This window comes from Ailuropoda melanoleuca, chromosome 16, assembly GCF_002007445.2.
Source record: "Ailuropoda melanoleuca isolate Jingjing chromosome 16, ASM200744v2, whole genome shotgun sequence".
Taxonomy (NCBI): Eukaryota; Metazoa; Chordata; class Mammalia; order Carnivora; family Ursidae; genus Ailuropoda; species Ailuropoda melanoleuca.
In genome coordinates this window covers 75,428,305-75,445,938 of record NC_048233.1, presented here as the reverse complement: position 1 = coordinate 75,445,938, position 17,634 = coordinate 75,428,305, and the positions used below count along the sequence as shown (strand labels likewise).

At 60.2% G+C, this 17,634-nt stretch overlaps 1 protein-coding gene across 1 annotated transcript; it reads left to right on the top strand.

Annotated features, from left to right (window-relative positions):
- The first annotated feature begins 2 nt into the window (after positions 1 to 2).
- On the top strand, positions 3 to 17,634 carry MYBPC3 (myosin binding protein C3). The gene is made up of 35 exons (XM_034644806.1): positions 3 to 24; positions 580 to 600; positions 2,506 to 2,772; positions 3,243 to 3,356; positions 3,436 to 3,528; positions 3,617 to 3,765; positions 4,516 to 4,633; positions 5,127 to 5,175; positions 5,351 to 5,380; positions 5,541 to 5,594; positions 5,953 to 5,955; positions 6,292 to 6,303; positions 6,537 to 6,700; positions 6,949 to 7,081; positions 7,328 to 7,330; positions 7,458 to 7,582; positions 7,685 to 7,790; positions 7,901 to 8,067; positions 8,425 to 8,590; positions 9,302 to 9,408; positions 9,502 to 9,531; positions 10,854 to 10,993; positions 11,258 to 11,338; positions 12,011 to 12,170; positions 12,498 to 12,602; positions 12,691 to 12,879; positions 13,993 to 14,127; positions 14,290 to 14,457; positions 15,140 to 15,228; positions 15,362 to 15,557; positions 15,668 to 15,807; positions 16,017 to 16,176; positions 16,290 to 16,426; positions 16,714 to 16,900; positions 17,330 to 17,634. Exons 1-35 carry the CDS (start codon positions 3 to 5, stop codon positions 17,470 to 17,472), a joined length of 3,963 nt encoding a protein of 1,320 aa, XP_034500697.1. The 3' UTR covers positions 17,473 to 17,634.

Genomic DNA, 17,634 nt, shown 5'->3' with positions numbered 1-17,634 from the left:
TCATGAAAAAGCCCTCTGTGCCTGGTAAATGGGCTTTTTAGAAATGCCTTAAAGAGGCTTAAACTCTCGGTTACGGCTCCGGTGAGGATGAGAATAGGAAATTGTGGCCGCAACACTGGATTTTCTGGCTATTTATTACATGTCAGCCTTGAGAGGCGAAGTCTAATATCATCCCATTTTATAGACTGGGAAACTGAGTCTTGGAGAGGTCAAATGATTTGTCCAAAGTCACACTGCTGGGTGAGGGGCGGACCGGATCCCGCCGCTTGCAGGCTGCTAGGTGAGTGTGAAGCAGGAAGCCCCAAGTGTCTGGAGTGGGGTGCTGGTGAGCACGGACCCCACGTACATAGCGGCTTCTAGTCCACGAGGGAGAAGCAGAAAAAGATGAGCCTGGAAGGCTCAAGCATCTTGCTTCCAACAGTAAGTATCAAGATGTGGTGGAAGACAGCGGGGAGAGAGGAGACGTCCCCATGCAGCCAGCAGGCCTCAGGGAGCCCAGACTCGGGGGCCTTAGCATCAGGGCAAATAGCCCCTAATACCTCCTTGCCCTGAGGGCTAAACCGTGACCTCCCTTCTCAGGTCTCCAAGCTCCAGGAGAAGGTAAGTGGTGCTCAGTCCTCCTTAAAGAAGGTTAAGGAGCAGGCAATACAGTTACAAGTAGTTGAAAAGCCCTGGGCAGGGCAGAGAAGAACGGATTGCGGGGTGGAAAGGAATGGGAAGTTTGGGCCACATGGCGATGCTTCCGTAGAGAATTCCTCCCTCCCGGCCGAGAGGGGCACCTGTTCCTGATAATAGATCTTGCTTGGAGAGAGTCACAGGTAATTTGCTTCTTTCTGTGCCTCCACTGAGGCCCTGATGTGCTGGGGTGGGGAGGGGGAGGGGCAGGGGGTGGGGAAAAGCAAAAGTTCATAGAGGAACAGTGTGTGAGGGGGTACAGCATATTCTGACAGTATTTCTTGTGTGAATCTTTGTTCCTTTGGCAAGAGCCAGCTCTCCCTCTGACTTCACTTCGGGGTGTATTTGGAGATCTACCCCCTGCCCTCACCCGCAGGCCCTCCCAGCCCTTCCCCTTGGAGGGACGCCAGCGCCCAGTATTGCCCTCTGCCCCCCTGGCTCTGGACTGAGCCCACCCAGGACTCCACCGCATACAGCCAGCCCAGGGCCCTGGGAGCTCCAGTAGCAGGGGAATTGTCATCTAAAACTTTCTACGGACAGAAGCCATCACCTGGACTGGCGGGGGAAGGCACAGGAGCTAGCCGGGAACAATGTGGCCCTGCCATCTCCCTGGAGAGCCTCACTCTCTGGAATTTGTCTATATTTAGCAGGTGGCTGGGCAGGAGGCAGATAAGAAATCCTGGGCAGGGGGAGGGCCCCTTATATAGCGGTGGGGGGACGGGTCCTGCTCAGATCCTCCTTGGGTGGCCTGTGTCTGCTCAGTTCCTGGTGTGACCTCTCTCAAGATGCCTGAGCCGGGGAAGAAACCAGGTAGCTCCAGGCCTGGGATTGGGGCTGGGTGTGGGGCAAGGAGGGCTGGGGCAGCTACAGTTGGGGGACAGGCCTCAGAGTGAGTTCCTGAGAGTGGGGGCTGTCTTCCAGGTCTTTTCTGATTCTCAGTTTCTCCCTTCCATCCTTCTGATAGAGTGAGGGAAAATCAGAGGACCCCCTCCCTGTCCCCATCCCATCTCTTCTGTAGCAAGATGAGGCCCGGGCTTGCCTTTTGGGAAAAAGCCGCCGCAGGCAGGAGCCCAAGTTGAGTCTAGACTTGAGCCCATCTCGCCGAATGCTCTTGAGCAGGCCCTTGCCCTATCTGTACAAGGAGGCGTTGGGTTGGTTCTCTCCAGCTGTGAGATTCTCTGCTTTTTGAGCCTGCCCCTTTCGTGGCCCCCAGACCAGGCATGACTCCCACGTTGAGGCAATGCAGTCCCTCTCTTCTGGGAGAGGATGTTCAAGAGGCCGCTGATCCTGGGCCAAGGGCAGAGAAAGTCACAGCCCAGAGACCTGGCTCTGGCCTGTGCTCTTACCAAGGTCGTGCAGGGCAGGGATCCAGCCCTCCAGCCCTCAGCCCCTCCCAGGCCAGCTTTATCTCAGTTGCTGATTCTCAGCCTAAGGCCCTTGGAGAACAAATTTAGCCACATTCAAGTAGGCAGAGTACCTGCCCCTTGCTAAGGGCCCCGAATGATGGGGGGGTGCTGGGCTTCTCCCAGCAGGGAGGCTGGGGTATCCAGGGACACACCTAGCAAAATTCTTGTGTGGAGGTTAGGAACACAGCCCTGGCTCTCCTGCCTCCTGGCTGTGTGATCTTAGATAAGTCACTTAACCTATCTGAGCCTCGGTGTCTTCATTGGAGAAATGGGCATAATAATTGCATCTACTTCACAGAGCCACTGGAGCATTAAATGAGGTGATGCATTAAAGTGCTTCTCACCATAGTTAGGAAGAGGGGCTGGAGGGGTGGGGTGCATGGGAAAGCCAGGGGCTTCTGCAGCCTCCATGGGCCTATCTCAGTCTCAGCCTTCAGCAAGAAGCCGAGGTCAGCGGAGGTGGCCGCTGGCAGCCCTGCTGTGTTTGAGGCCGAGACAGAGCGGTCAGGAGTCAAGGTGCGCTGGCAGCGGGCGGGCAGCGACATCAGCCCCAGTGACAAGTATGGCCTGGCAGCTGAGGGCACGAAACATACTCTGACCGTGCGGGACGTGGGCCCTGCCGACCAGGGGTCCTACGCAGTCATCGCCAGCTCCTCCAAGGTCAAGTTTGACCTCAAGGTCACAGAAGCAGGTAAGACCCTGGTCCACCTTCCCTGAGGTTTGAGCTTCTGGGGGCAGCCCTGCCGCTTCTCCATCGCCCAGGATGGAATGTCCCCATGTGCCTCCCTGGCCTGTTCCAGCCATGGTGGAAGTAGGGGAAATTCAGGGATGACTAAGCCACAGGGCCGCCCTCCCTCTGGACACCCGCTCACAGACGGGGACTTGGCGGGCAGCTGTGTGTGCTGGCAGGGAAGCCCTGGTTGCTGGGGGTGTGGAGGGAGCCCCAGCCCAGCCTGGGGAAGGAGAGGAGGGGTGGAGCTCAGAGCTGCCGGAGCAGACCCGCCAGGACCAGGACGGGGGCACGCCGTCTGCAAGGGGGAGGAGAAGGCGAAATGCTCGCTGCTGATTTAGTCAGCCCGCAGAGACTGAGGGGGACCAGGCACAAGAGGAGGGCTCTCTGGTGAGAAGCTGCTCCATGACCCCGGTCCCTGCCCCTTCCAGAGAAGGCAGAGCCTGTGCCGAGCCCTGCTCCTGCCCCTGCTGAGGCTCCTGGGGCCCCCGGAGAAGCCCTGGCCTCAGCCACTGAGGAGAAAGGAGGCTCCCCCAGTTCCGAAGGTGAGAGGGGCAGTGCAGGGAGGGCCAGGGCCAGCAGATGGCGTGTCCCAGGGCAGGTCTCAAAGGCCTCCGCTCACAGGGTCAAGCTCAGCAGCCCCTGATGGCTCAGGTGCCCCGGACGACCCCATTGGCCTCTTCGTGACGAGGCCCCGGGACGGCGAGGTGACCACAGGTGAGTGTGGGCTGTGGCGCCCGGGGGTGGGGTGGGGAAGGGAGCAGTAGCGCGTGCCCCAAGCCCAGCCTTTCGCCCCTCTCTGTAGGTGGCAGCATCACCTTCTCAGCGCGTGTGGCCGGGGCCAGCCTCCTGAAACCGCCCACAGTCAAGTGGTTCAAAGGCAAGTGGGTGGACCTGAGCAGCAAAGTGGGCCAGCACCTGCAGCTGCACAGTAGCTACGACCGGACCAGCAAGGTGGGGCCTGCGGCGCGGGGCTGGGGGCGCGGGGCGGAAGGAGGGCGTGCGGAGCCCCTGCGGGGCCCCGGGGCACAGGGGGTCCTGAGCCTGAGGCACACGGGAGGTGGGAGGAAGAAACCTGGGGAGGCTGGGAAGCAGGGTGGGCGGCCAGGGGTACTCGGGCAGACCCGTGGGCACTGGGGCGCTTGCAGGGCATGATCATCTCAAGGGGGCGTCATAAAGCGGGGAGGGGGTGTGGGCATCAGCCAGTGAGAATGTAAAGCCCCTGGATAGATGTGTCTCAGAGCCCAAGCGGCCCGTCATTATACGGATGAAGATACCAAAGCTTGAGAGGTCATTTTTGCTGGTCTGAGGTCACTCAGAGCCAGGCCTCCAACCTGTGCTTTGACTCCCAGCTTCTCCTCCTCCCACTCTTCCACAGTCCTGGCCCAGGCAAGTGGGCCTCCTGCAGGGCAGAGCCAACATGTTCAGTTGTGTGGGTTGTGCACTGCGCCAAAGTGCCTCATCTTTAAGTGAATGTCATTTGCCTTGTAGGCGTCACAGATTTATATTTTATCACCATCCTTTGCCAGCAGATGGCAGTCATGTGTCTTGAAAAGGGGCTCCTTTTTAGACGCAAAACCCTCTGGGTTAACTAAATCCTGAGGGCTGAGAAGGTTGGTGGCCATTAGCCACCTCCAGCATCCTTTAGGAGTGAAGGGCCTCCCCTTCTGACCTCTGGTCTCCCCTGACACCTCACTTCCACAGGTCTACCTGTTTGAGTTGCACATTACAGATGCCCAGGCTACCTTTGCGGGTGGCTACCGCTGTGAGGTGTCCACCAAGGACAAATTTGACAGCTGCAACTTCAATCTCACTGTCCACGGTGAGGGGAGCCTGGCGTCTGTCCTGGGCTCAGGGTCCCCATGGGTCCTGTCTCCCATGTCTGCCCCCATTTCCCAACATGAAGGAGGGCACCTGGTCCTCCCCAGAGAGCTGCTGACCCCATGCCCAGTGCTGCTCATGCAGGGCCATGAAAGAAACCCATGGAATCTTCCAAAGTTGGGGTGGGATCTGACGGCCACATCCAGCTCTCACCCGGGGTCTCAGTCATCGTGGTGTCCCAGGCTCCTGGCACAGGTGGACAGGTGAAGGGTGAGCTGAGAGCTGAGTGGGAGATCAGGCACCTCTAAGGGACTGGGGACCATCAACTACCCCATCAATCCCAGAAAGGCTCAGAGTGTGGGCTGCCAGGGTAGACGCCCACTCTCACAGGTCATGGATGGGCAGGTGTGTGCTCCTCAGACATCCCAGGGCCAGGCCTCTGGGATGGCTCCCCTGAAGCCCCTTCCCTGTCTCACCTCCCTCTCTGCACCCAGAGGCCGTTGGTCCTGGAGACTTGGACCTCCGATCGGCATTCCGCCGCACGTGAGTGGCTCTCTCTCCTTAGGGCCTGGGGGAGGCCATCGCTGGGGTCTGAGACCGATTGGGATCAGGGCTGGGAGTGACATGGGGGGAAATGCGGGAAAAGGGATGAAGCTGGTAGGGATGGGGGAGAGCAAGCTCCCCTGGGCAGGTGAGGAACTTGTTCTAACCCCCACAGGAGCCTGGCTGGAAGTGGTCGGAGGATCAGGTACCCCTCTCCTGGCCCTACCTGCCCAGTACACAGACCCCGGGAGCCCCCTCCAGCCAGTGCCCCTGCCTCTACAGTACCTCTCCCCACTCCCACACCCACCTGCCAAGCCCGGTCCAGTTGGCTCCACTGCAGCTTTACTGGGGGTCCCTCTCCACAGTGACAGCCACGAGGACGCTGGAACTCTGGACTTCAGCTCACTGCTGAAGAAGAGGTGAGCCCCTGGGGAGCAGCGCCTGGGGCAGATGGTGATGCCCCATTTCAAATCCCGGCACTGCGGTTTTCCAACTGTGCAGCCCTGAGCCAATTCCTGACCTCTCTGAGCTAGTTTCCTTGCCAGACGGTTTAGTCCTGGTGTTGGGAAGAGGCAGATGGCTCTGCAGACATTATATCCTGTGAACTCACATCCTCGCAGGGTGACCCACGGCCCCCGACCCTTGAGTCTCTGATAGCTTAGCTCAGTAGGCTGCGGGGACAAGCTGGGAATTGCTCCCCCAGCCCTCCGACTGACTCTGTGTGCTCTCCCTCTCTCTCCCGGACCCTGCGTCATGGCTGGTGCTGCGGCGGCCCAGAGAGTAAGCCTTGCGGGCCGGGCGGGTGCTTTGGGGCAGCAGGGCGCTGGTGGGCCTCTCTAGCCATCTCTGGTGAGAGACAGGGCTGGGAATCAGACGGACCTGGCTGTGGCTCCCCACTGCCCAGGGCGTCTCTGAGCTCCGGGGTCTCCTGATACCCACCTGCCAGAGCTCAGGAGGAACAAACAAGGCAATGTGTGCGGTGCAGTGTGAACGGAGTGGCGGGGGTGTGGGGGGGAGGGAGGAGGCGAGGGCCCATGGGGTGTGGCCCCGGGGTCCGTGTGGGCAGGTGGCCCACGCCTCTAACGCTCCACCGCTTTTCTGCCCTGCCCCGAGCAGCAGCTTCCGGAGGTGAGTGCCTGATGGAGCCCGCACCCCTGTCACCCCCCTTCCACCAGGACTCCCCTATGCTGAACCTTAAGTCCAATGCCAGCTCGAGCTGCGCCCCCAGAGGGAAAGGGACACGGGGGCCGGGGCAGCTCCGGCTCCTTGGTCCTGGGCCCCAGGAAGCCCCACCCCAGGCGAGGGCAGGGTGGGGGCCGCCGGGTGTCCCTTGAGGCCTCTCTGTGGGACTGTGGACGCAGGGACTCGAGGCTGGAGGCGCCAGCCGAGGAGGACGTGTGGGAGATCCTGCGGCAGGCGTCCCCGTCCGAGTACGAGCGCATCGCCTTCCAGCACGGCATCACGGACCTGCGTGGCATGCTCAAGAGGCTCAAGGGCATGAAGCGGGACGAGAAGAAGAGCACAGGTGAGCCGGTCCCTGCCATGCAAGAGGAAAGGGCACGCTCGTATGCACACGCGGGGGTGGGGGGAGTCCAGCTTAGCCCAGAGACACACAGCAGAGACACAGAGAGAGAAAGGGGGAGGCAGAGGGGGCGGTGGGAGGACACGGCTCTCTGGCACAGCCCCTGGCCACCACGGCCACCACGGCGGGTGTGAGCCTCCTGGTGGAGCAGGGGTGGCAGAGCGGTGGGGGGCAATGACAGCGGTACTCAGCCTTTCAGAAGAAGCTGGAGCCAGCCTACCAGGTGAGCAAGGGCCACAAAATCCGGCTGACCGTGGAGCTGGCCGACCCCGACGCCGAGGTCAAGTGGCTCAAGAATGGACAAGAGATCCAGATGAGCGGCAGGTGTGGTGGGGTTGGGGGGTGGGAGCTGGCGTAGGGGCTTGGGGGCCCTGGAGGCTCTCCCGCCTGCCCTCCCTGCCTCTCACCGGCCCTGTTCTCTGTCTCTGCCCGCTTCCCGCCCTGTCTCTCCCTGTTTCCCTGTCTCCCGGTCTGATTTCCCATCTTCCCGTTTCTGCCTCTGTTCTTGCTTTTTCCCTTCGTCTCGCTTCCTCTCATCGGGATGCTCCCGTGGCCCCTTCTGCTCCACAGCAAGTAAGGCTCAGCTCCTGGAGCGAGGGCTTGGGTGGGGGCCTGGGGTCCCAACAGGGGTTTGGACGGGGCACCAGGGCCCAGGAGGTGAGTGATGGCTCTCCCTGCACTCTCCGTGGCCTGGGGACAGGTACATCTTCGAGTCCGTGGGTGCCAAGCGCACGCTGACCATCAGCCAGTGCTCGCTGGCGGACGATGCGGCCTACCAGTGCGTGGTGGGCGGGGAGAAGTGCAGCACGGAGCTCTTCGTCAAAGGTGGGCCTGGACCAGGACTGGGGACCGGGGAGCCTAGGAGCCTGGGAGCCTGGGGGGTGGGGCTGCCGCGGACCAGGCTGTCAAGTTCTCTCTCCTCGACAGAGCCGCCCGTGCTGATCACTCGGCCCCTGGAAGACCAGCTGGTGATGGTGGGACAGCGGGTGGAGTTCGAATGTGAAGTGTCCGAGGAGGGGGCCCAGGTCAAATGGTTAGTGCCAGGGGCGTGGGGGCGTGGGCAGGGCAGGGGGGTGTGCAGCGGGCACCCCCGAAGGAGGCCACAAAGGAGGCCACGGCACTTACTGCCCACCCGCCCACCAGGCTGAAGGACGGGGTGGAGCTGACCAGGGAGGAGACCTTCAAATACCGGTTCAAGAAGGACGGCCAGAGACACCATCTGATCATCAACGAGGCGACGCTGGAGGATGCCGGGCACTACGCACTGCGCACCAGCGGGGGCCAGGCGCTGGCGGAGCTTATCGTGCAGGGTGAGGCCGCCCAGCCCCGCGCCGCCCCCAGCCGTGTATGGGGGCCAGGCCGACCTAGGATGGAGGCCTATGTGACGCTGGGCCAGTCATTCTGACACCCGGAGCCTCACCTTGCCCATCTGTAGACCAGAGCTGCTGAGGCGGCCGCCTCTGAGGGCACTGGGAGGATCACATGGGCTTGGTTGGTGCCCCCACCACCTCGAGATTCCTTGTGTGCACTATACTCTCCTATGCACACACGCAGCACACTCATGCACGCACACGTGTGTTTTCACACGCCCACGAGACTGCCACGGGGATTCGCGCCCACACCCGCACACACCCTCCCCAGCTCACTGGCGCTGCCCCGCCCCCCAGAGAAGAAGCTAGAGGTGTACCAGAGCATCGCGGACCTGACGGTGGGTGCAAAGGACCAGGCGGTGTTCAAGTGTGAGGTGTCCGACGAGAACGTGCGGGGCGTGTGGCTGAAGAACGGGAAGGAGCTGGTGCCCGACAGCCGCATAAAAGTGTCCCACATTGGGCGGTGAGTGTGCGGGGCTCGGCCCCAGCGCAGAGGGTGCAGGCAGATGGGGGAGGGGGACACTGCGACAGAGACAGAGAGAGAGACAGAGGGAGAAGCAAAAAAGCTGACAGAGACTGAGATAGAGACATACAGAGAGACAGGGAAAAACACAGAGACATAGAGAGAGACAGAGATGGACAGAAAGACAGACACGCAGACACACGAGACCAAGATAGACAAAGAGATAGAGACAGAGACAGAGAGACAGAAGCATACAGAAGGCAGTACTGCAGAGGAAAAGGACAGAGATGGGGAAGTAGTGAGAGAGACAGACAGGCTGGGAGCCCCTCGGACCCCTGCCCCCAGCTCATGACTGGGGCAGGGCAGGAGGCCACCCGGAGGCCAGTCCTGGCCAGGAACCCTCACTCTCTCCCACTCTCTTACTCATGCCTTGAGCATCTGGGCTGGTCCGTGCTGGAACCAAGGTCACAGAGATTAGTGACCAGCCCCTGCTCAGTCTCCAAGGGCCCAGCCAAGGGGCACTCGTTCATTGTCTACCTCTGAAAACACGTGAGGGGCTGCAAAGTCAAAACAGAGAAAGAACTCATTTAAAATACCAGACCTCCACTTGAGCTAGGGCAGGGGCAAGGGCCCTTGGAACCCTGACGATGGTGAGGCTGCTTGGGGGGGCGGGTGGCCCAGGGGAGCCCCTGAGCCTCCACTTCTCTGTAGGGTTCACAAACTGACCATTGACGACGTCACGCCTGCAGACGAAGCTGACTACAGCTTTGTGCCCGAAGGCTTTGCCTGCAACCTGTCGGCCAAGCTCCATTTCATGGGTGAGCTGGCACCCCGGCCGGGGTGGGGGCCCTGTTGCTGGGCTCTGCCTTTGCCCCCCCGCCCCGTGCCACTTGCCCTTCCTTCTTTTGCAGAGGTCAAGATTGACTTCGTGCCCAGGCAGGGTGAGTGTCGGGACCTCTTCCTTGCGCCCCCCTCTACCCATGCCCCCCTCCAGTTCCAGATGGAGGGAAGAGCAAGGAACCTGGAGTGGGGACCCCAAGACCCAGCCCTAGCTTTACCACTCACAACCATGGGCCAATTATAAAAACCTATAGAAACCTCAGTTTCCTCATCTTGAAGGTGGGAGTCCTGATAGGGCCTCCTCCATGGGGGGGCAGGAAAGATGAGATGAGAAGATGTGAGACTTCATTATGAAACCTTTCTGGCTTTATTATTTTTTTTTTAATTATTTTTTTAGAGTGGGGCGGGGCAGAGGGAGAAGGAGAGAGAGAATCTGAAGCAGGCTCCACACCCAGCGCAGAGCCCGACTCGGGGCTCCATCTCACAACCATGAGATCATGACCTGAGCCAAAATCAAGAGTTGGATGCTTAGTGGACTGAGCAACCCAGGCACCCCAAATCTTTCCTGCTTTTAGGAGTACCCATCCTGGGGCGCCTGGGTGGCACAGCGGTTAAGCGTCTGCCTTCGGCTCAGGGCGTGATCCCGGCGTTATGGGATCGAGCCCCACATCAGGCTCCTCCGCTATGACCCTGCTTCTTCCTCTCCCACTCCCCCTGCTTGTGTTCCCTCTCTCGCTGGCTGTCTCTATCTCTGTCAAATAAATAAATAAAATCTTTAAAAAAAAAAAAAGTACCCATCCTGCTTGTAGATTAAACATCTATCGGGCATTTTAGGACCCTTACTTCAGGAGAATAGTCCCGGCTGAAGCACGCTCTAGGTCAGTGCTTTCCAAACTAAGTTCACTGAATAGGATATGCTATTTATAAAGGGTTCCATGGTGAAGTAAGTTTGGGAAACCCTGAACCCTTACTCCAGCTCTTGCTGATTCAGAAGGTGTGATAGCATGTCAAAGCCTCTAGAAAGTCCCAAGGTAAAGAAATGTGCTTAACTTTGTTTAATCCAGGGTTTCCTACTTGATTTGGCCATGGAAACTTCTTTTTTCTTTTTTCTGGTGGGACATTGGTGTTCCCCCTAAACACAGTGTGAGAAATGCTACAGTAGGCGACCCGGTGTTACCAGCCTCCCCGGGAACCTCTGGTGGGGGGATGGAATCGTTCTCGATCTTGCCCGAGGGCTGGTTGCTCAGACGTGCACAAGTGTCAGAACTCATCAAGCTGTATGCTCAAATCTCGGCATTTTATTGCGTGTACATTGTACCTCCGAGGGATTGAAAAACCACAACCAGGGACACATGCTCCTTCCAGTTTCTCCCCCTTTCCCTTTCTCTGACCTATGCCATCTCCCCTCCTCCCCCCGCACCAGAACCTCCCAAGATCCACCTGGACTGCCCAGGCCGCAAGCCAGACACCATTGTGGTTGTGGCTGGGAACAAGTTACGCCTGGATGTCCCTATCTCCGGGGACCCTGCTCCCACTGTGATTTGGCAGAAGACCATCACACAGGTACTGTGGATCCCTCCTCTACTTGCCCATCTGTCAAATGGGTATGTGGGACCAACGGGTGTTGGCGCCTATTCCCCACCCCAATGGGCACAGCCTACAGCTGTCACTGGCTGGGAGTGCAGTCGCTCAGCTGGCTGGGAGGTGGGCAAAGGGGGCAACAGAGTGGGGGTAAGCAAAGGGGGGACAGAGGGGCCTCTGGGCAGAGATTCCGCCCAGGCTGAGTCAGCCCCCGTCCCCCCTGCTTCCCTCCTGCTCTGTTCCCAGAAAAACAAGGTCCCAGCAGGGCCAGCCCCTGAGGCCCCGGGGGACGCAGGTGCCAGTGACGAGTGGGTGTTCGACAAGAAGGTGAGTGAGGCTGATGGTGGGCTCGAGCTCGTTGGCCGTCTGTCATTTTCTGCCAACACGGTCTCACCCCTCAGTGAGGTCTCTGTGAAGGCGCCACGTCTGGCCAGCTGTGCTCCTGCCCTGCGCACGGTCTCTGTGGGACCCTCATGCCTCAGTCAGGCACAAGTCCCCTTCACATTGCTGGGAGGCCCTCCTGACTGGGCTGTTCTCTGGCTCCCGTCTTCCTGAGCCGACCTTCACTTTGTCCTCCTTCCCGACCGAGGAGTGGGTTTCCCTGTAAGACCAGCTGCCTGGGCACTGCTCAGGGCAGCTTCTCCAGGCGCGGTTGGCTTCTCCGTCCACCTGAGGCCTTGCAGGATCCTCAGCTCTCTAAGGTCACGTGATTCCCATCGGCAGATGCTACAGCCGAGGCACAGAGAGAATAGGGGATCGCCTGAAGTTCCAGGACAAAGCGAGAGCGAGAGCCCGAGACCCTCGCCCCAGTGCTTTGCCCCCGGCAGGCACTAAATCAAGGTTTTGGACCAGGGCTCACATGAGTGGTTTCCACTCAGGCTGCATTGGCTCCCTGGACACTGCTCTGAGCTCTCTTCCTATCTTGGGCCATTGGAGAGGCTGTCAAAGCCTGTGGGGTCCGACTGGGGCCCTTCTCCCCAAGGTCCCCTTTCCCCCCAGCTGCTGTGTGAGACCGAGGGCCGGGTCCGCGTGGAGACCACCAAGGATCGCAGCGTCTTCACTGTCGAGGGGGCAGAGAAGGAAGACGAGGGTGTCTACATTGTCACGGTGAAGAACCCCGTGGGCGAGGACCAGGTCAACCTCACGGTCAAGGTCATCGGTGAGGCTGGCTGGCCCAGGGCCAAGAGGGGAAGACAGAGGGCAACCAGGGAGGGCCCATCCGTTCACTCGTTCCGTCATTGGACAAACGTCACAGGGCATGCTCTCAGCTCCGTGGAGAGGATTGGGTTTAGGGCCCGGGGTGAATATGGGCAGTGGGGAACCATAAAGCGTTGATCACAGGCTGGTGACATGCTCAGAGCCGAATTCTAGAAATGTCCGTGGGGCGGTGGAGGCAGGCTCTAGCTGTTGGTTGGGGTGGTGAAGGAATTGGTAGCGTTGGCCCTGGGCCCATGCAGGGCTGATGTGGGTCCCCCCTCCCCCCCAGATGTGCCAGATGCCCCTGCGGCCCCCAAGATCAGTAACGTGGGTGAGGACTCCTGCACGGTGCAGTGGGAGCCACCTGCCTACGACGGTGGCCAGCCGGTCCTGGGTGAGTGGAGGGCACGGGCGTAGAGCCGAGGGCCAGGGTGCAGGTGTGTCTGGGCCCCAGACCAGAGCTCCTGCCTCCCCTTTGTCAGGCTACATCTTGGAGCGCAAGAAGAAGAAGAGCTACCGATGGATGAGGCTGAACTTTGACCTGCTGCGGGAGCTGAGCCACGAGGCCCGGCGCATGATCGAGGGTGTGGTGTACGAGATGCGAGTCTACGCCGTCAACGCCATCGGCATGTCCCGGCCCAGCCCTGCCTCCCAGCCCTTCATGCCGATTGGTGAGGCTGCCTGGCCTGGCACTGCCCCATGCCCTCCCCGGCCCCGGCTGCTCTGAGGGAGGCCACCACACCGGCATTTACATCACGGTCCCCTTGAAACTTCAGTGGAGGATAATCCTCTTCATTTCACAGATGAAGAAAGTGGGGTTCCCAGAAGTTAAATGACTTGCTCAAGGTCACCTAGCTGGTAGGGGTGGAGCCGAGACTCACACCACTCTGACTGCTGGTACCTCTCAGGCCTCACTTTACACATCTATACAATGGGGATAATGACAATATCTGTTTCGTGGAACTGCTGTTAGGATGGCATACAGCAGGTGCTCAATAATGTTAATGGTTCCCTCTCCCCCACTCCCTTCAACCAGGGTTTGTCATATATGGGACAGAGTGAGGGCACTGGCTGTCTGGGGGTCCAAGGGACTTGGGGCCGTGGGAAGGACCCTGGACTGGACTCAGAGATGGAGAGGGCCATCTGGAGTCACGGCCTCCCCTGAAGCCTCTGTTTCTTCCTCTGTATCGGGGGGCCGAGAGGGTGGAACAGACGCTGAGGGGGAGGTGAGGACAGCTGTCCCTACCAGGAAACGACAGTGGGAGGGGCAGCTGTCGGTGGCAGGGGAGGCACCCCCTTCTGGCCCCAGGACTGGGCACAGCTTGGGGAGATGGCAGCAAGGAGAGGGGGTGCCCGTGGGGAGAAGGCTCCAGGCCTCTCTCTTTAGGGACTGACTTCCAGTTTGCTTAACTCTTAGTCAACTCATCTAACCATGCAGCACCAGGAAGTGCCCTGTTTTAGGCTAGTTTTTCCTTAAATGCTACGTTTATAGCATTTCTTCTGTTGGCTGACAGAAGTGGCTCCTTGTAAGCATGCTCTTTCGGGCATCTTTTCCTATTTAGAGCTCTCTTCTGTGATTGCTGTTGTGGTTCGTTTGTTTTTAAACCTATCTAGAGACACGTCTTTTCATGGAGCTGAAATATTTCCAACAGGGCTTGGAAGCCAGACCACAGGGGAAGTGGCCCTGTGTGACCAGTGGCCGGTTGAGGGTCTGGGTCATGGCCTTCGGTTTGCTGGGTGGTGCAGGCCCACTCGGACACCTAGCTGACTCCCCCTCTGCCTAGGCCCCCCGAGTGAGCCCACCCACCTGGCAGTGGAGGACGTGACCGACACCACCGTCTCCCTCAAGTGGCGGCCACCGGAGCGCGTGGGAGCCGGGGGCCTGGACGGCTACAGCGTGGAGTACTGCCGGGAGGGCTGTGAGTGCCCCGGCCCAGCCCTGGGCCCTCACCCAGCACCCTCCTCTGAACCACCCTCTGGGCCAGGCACCCGTCACCCTGCTGGGCCCCAGACAGCCACGGGAGGGTGACAGCGGGGCAGGCTGTGGATGCTAACGCTGCCTGTGGGCATCCCCCGACCAGGCTCTGAGTGGGTGGCTGCCCTGCCGGGGCTGATGGAGCGCACCTCCATGCTGGTGAAGGACCTGCCCACCGGGGCGCGGATGCTCTTCCGTGTGCGTGCCCACAACATGGCAGGGCCCGGAGCCCCTGTCGCCACCAAGGAGCCTGTGACGGTGCAGGAGATACTGCGTGAGTGGCCCTTGTCCAGTCACAGGACAGACCTACCCCTGACACCCTGGCCCTTGGGGCCAGTGGAAGTGGGGACATCCAGGGAGGCCGTGCTGCGAAGAGGGACTGAACACTGTGCAGGGACAGGAGGGTTGGAGCCTTTATTCATGCCCCACGCCCAGGGCAAATATTCGGAGATGGCTCCCTGCGGATTTCTGGGACAGGGTTCTGGGATGGGGAACACGTAGGCCGTCACACCGTTGTCTCTGAGCGCTGTTCTGTGAGCCTCTCAGTTCAACAGGTATTGTCCCTGTGCTCATGATTCGGCATCAGATTGGCCCATCTGGGATCCACTTCCCGTTCTTCTATTCCCAGCAAAGGATCAATCATGTAAAGATTAGTTCTCAAAGTGGAAGGAGGCAGCAGACTGGGGTGGAAACAGCCTGGGGAATAGGGTAGAGACCAAACCCTACATTTGCATCCTGGCCTGTGACTTGTTCACCCTCTCTGATACCTGCCTCTTTGAGCGGTGTGGTGAGGCCGGGGTGGGATTTTGTAGACCATCTGGGGCTGGGGCTGGGGGAGCTAAGGGAGGGGCATTTTCCTTAGCCGGAGCCTTTGGCCCCGCCTCCAGAGGGGAAGAGCTCTGGCGCTCCTTGGGGCGGGGCTTCCCCTTGCTGAGCCGCCCACTTGGCACCCGCAGAGCGGCCACGGCTCCAGTTGCCCAGGCACCTACGCCAGACCATCCAGAGAAAGGTTGGGGAGCCCGTGAACCTCCTCATTCCTTTCCAGGTAGGGCTGGCCACCCTCCCTGTCCCCCGGTGTGTCATCTGTGCTTAGCGGGGAGATGTGTCTCGGGGCTGACCAGACCCTGAAATGCCACCCAGTCTTGCCAGGCTCGGGGGTGAGCTGTCCCTCCCCACAGGGCAAGCCCCGGCCTCAGGTGACCTGGACCAAAGAGGGGCAGCCCCTGGCAGGCGAGGAGGTGAGGATCCGCAACAGCCCTACGGACACCATCCTGTTCATCCGTGCTGCCCGCCGTGCCCACTCTGGCACCTACCAGGTGATGCTGCGAATTGAGAACATGGAGGACAAGGCCACGCTGGTCCTGCAGATCGTGGGTGCGTGGCGTGGGGGCCCCTCCTCTGGGATACCTGGAGCCCCTGCAGAGGGTGGCGGGCCAGGTCAGGCCGTCTGGGGAGGTGTGTTCAAGCGGTGCTCTCTCCTGCAGACAAGCCAAGCCCTCCCCAGGATATTCGGGTCATTGAAGCATGGGGTTTCAACGTGGCTCTGGAGTGGAAGGCGCCCCAAGATGATGGCAACACAGAGATCTGGGGTTACACAGTACAGAAAGCCGACAAGAAGACCATGGTGAGCCTGGCGTTCTGGGCCCCCATGTATACCCTCCCTAGGGCCAGGCAGACCTGGCCCCAGCTCCCTCCCCTGTCCTTAGAATGGGCCTGGCTCATCCTCCCTCTCTGACCTACTTCCCTCCGCAGTTGGGGTGCAGACACCAGGGCTGCCCCCGGCAGATAGTAGGCCCAGCCCCCAGAAAGCCTCCCTTTCCTCCACACCCCCAGGAGTGGTTCACGGTCTTGGAGCATTACCGCCGCACTCACTGCGTGGTGTCAGAGCTCATCATTGGCAATGGCTACTACTTCCGGGTCTTCAGCCATAACATGGTGGGACCCAGTGACAAAGCCGCCACCACCAAGGAGCCGGTCTTTATCCCCAAACCAGGTGCTGTACCTTTACTCTCACCGCCAGGAGGAGATGGGGCAAGGAGGCGGTGGGAGCAGGGAGGGGACCTAGCGTGGGGTGGCACTCTTGGCATAAAGTCCTGTCACCAACAGGCATCACCTATGAGCTACCCAACTATAAAGCCCTGGACTTCTCTGAGGCCCCGAGCTTCACCCGCCCCCTGGTGAACCGCTCAGTCATTGCCGGCTACAATGCTACCCTCTGCTGTGCTGTCCGGGGTAGCCCTAAGGTAGAGAGCTTGGGGCCCTGGGCCAGGCAGACTGAGGAGGCAGGGTTCAGAGCCTCCAACCTCCATCGGGCCTCTCCCCAGCCTCTCCCTGCGTTCTTTCCCTCGGGGGCTCAGGGCCAGGCTCCTTTCCCTGAAGAGGGCCTTGGCCGTCTCCATGGGCGCCCTGTTCATTCCCTGCTTGGGCATCGTGTGGACTCCAGTGGGAGCCCCTAGAATAGAAACAGGTTCCCATGAGGTCTCTTGTCCACCTGAGATGGTCTCCCTTCCTCCCATTACCTGATCTACAGCCCAAGATTTCCTGGTTCAAGAACGGCCTGGATCTGAGGGCAGATGCCCGCTTCCGCATGTTCAGCAAGCAGGGAGTGTTGACCCTGGAGATTAGAAAGCCCTGCCCCTTTGACGGGGGCATCTATGCCTGTAGGGCCACCAACTTACAAGGCGAGGCACAGTGTGAGTGCCGCCTAGAAGTACGAGGTGAGGAGCCCACGGGACCAGGGGTGGTGGAGAAGGCAGGGAAGCAGCCGGGACTCTGCTGGCCTGGCCCACGCAGCTGCTCTGGCTGAAAGAGCAATGAGCCTGTCGTGTCCAATGTGGGTACTGGCTTCTGGGCTCTGCTGCCACAGCTGCCTCCTCGGCCTCCCAGGAGGCTGGGGGGACATGCAAGGCGCTGGGAGGGGAAACACACATGTGGCATGGACTCCTTCTCCCCTGCAGTGCCTCAGTGACCTGGCTGGCTCCCCGGAGATGGCCAGGTACGTACTCCAAGCCATCCCGACGCCCACGGCTCGTGTCAGAGTCTGAGCCCTGGCCCTGGGTTTGGGGGCAGCCATCAGGAAACGAAGGTGCAGGTAACTCTTCACAGGGTTTCAGTCCAGCGCATTCACAAGGGAACCTGTGTTACAGGTGCCGCAGGGTGCTGGCCTGTGTCCCGGGAGCCTGGAAGGACGCTGGACGAGCCGCCTTCCCGCTGTTGGATGTGTGTGTGCAAGCGTGTATGCGGGGGCTGGGCTGGGGGAAGCATGAGTAGGGCAGTGCCGTTCAGATGAGCAGGCTTGGCGCTCAGCAAAGACAGAACCGTCCGAGCCCCCCTGGAAGCTCTCAAGTCTTTGGGAGAAGTTGGCGGGCTTAGGAAATGGTGGTTGGGGACAGACCTTCCTGGCCTGCCACATCTTCTCAATGTGTAGGGGCAATAAAAGATGAGTGCAGTC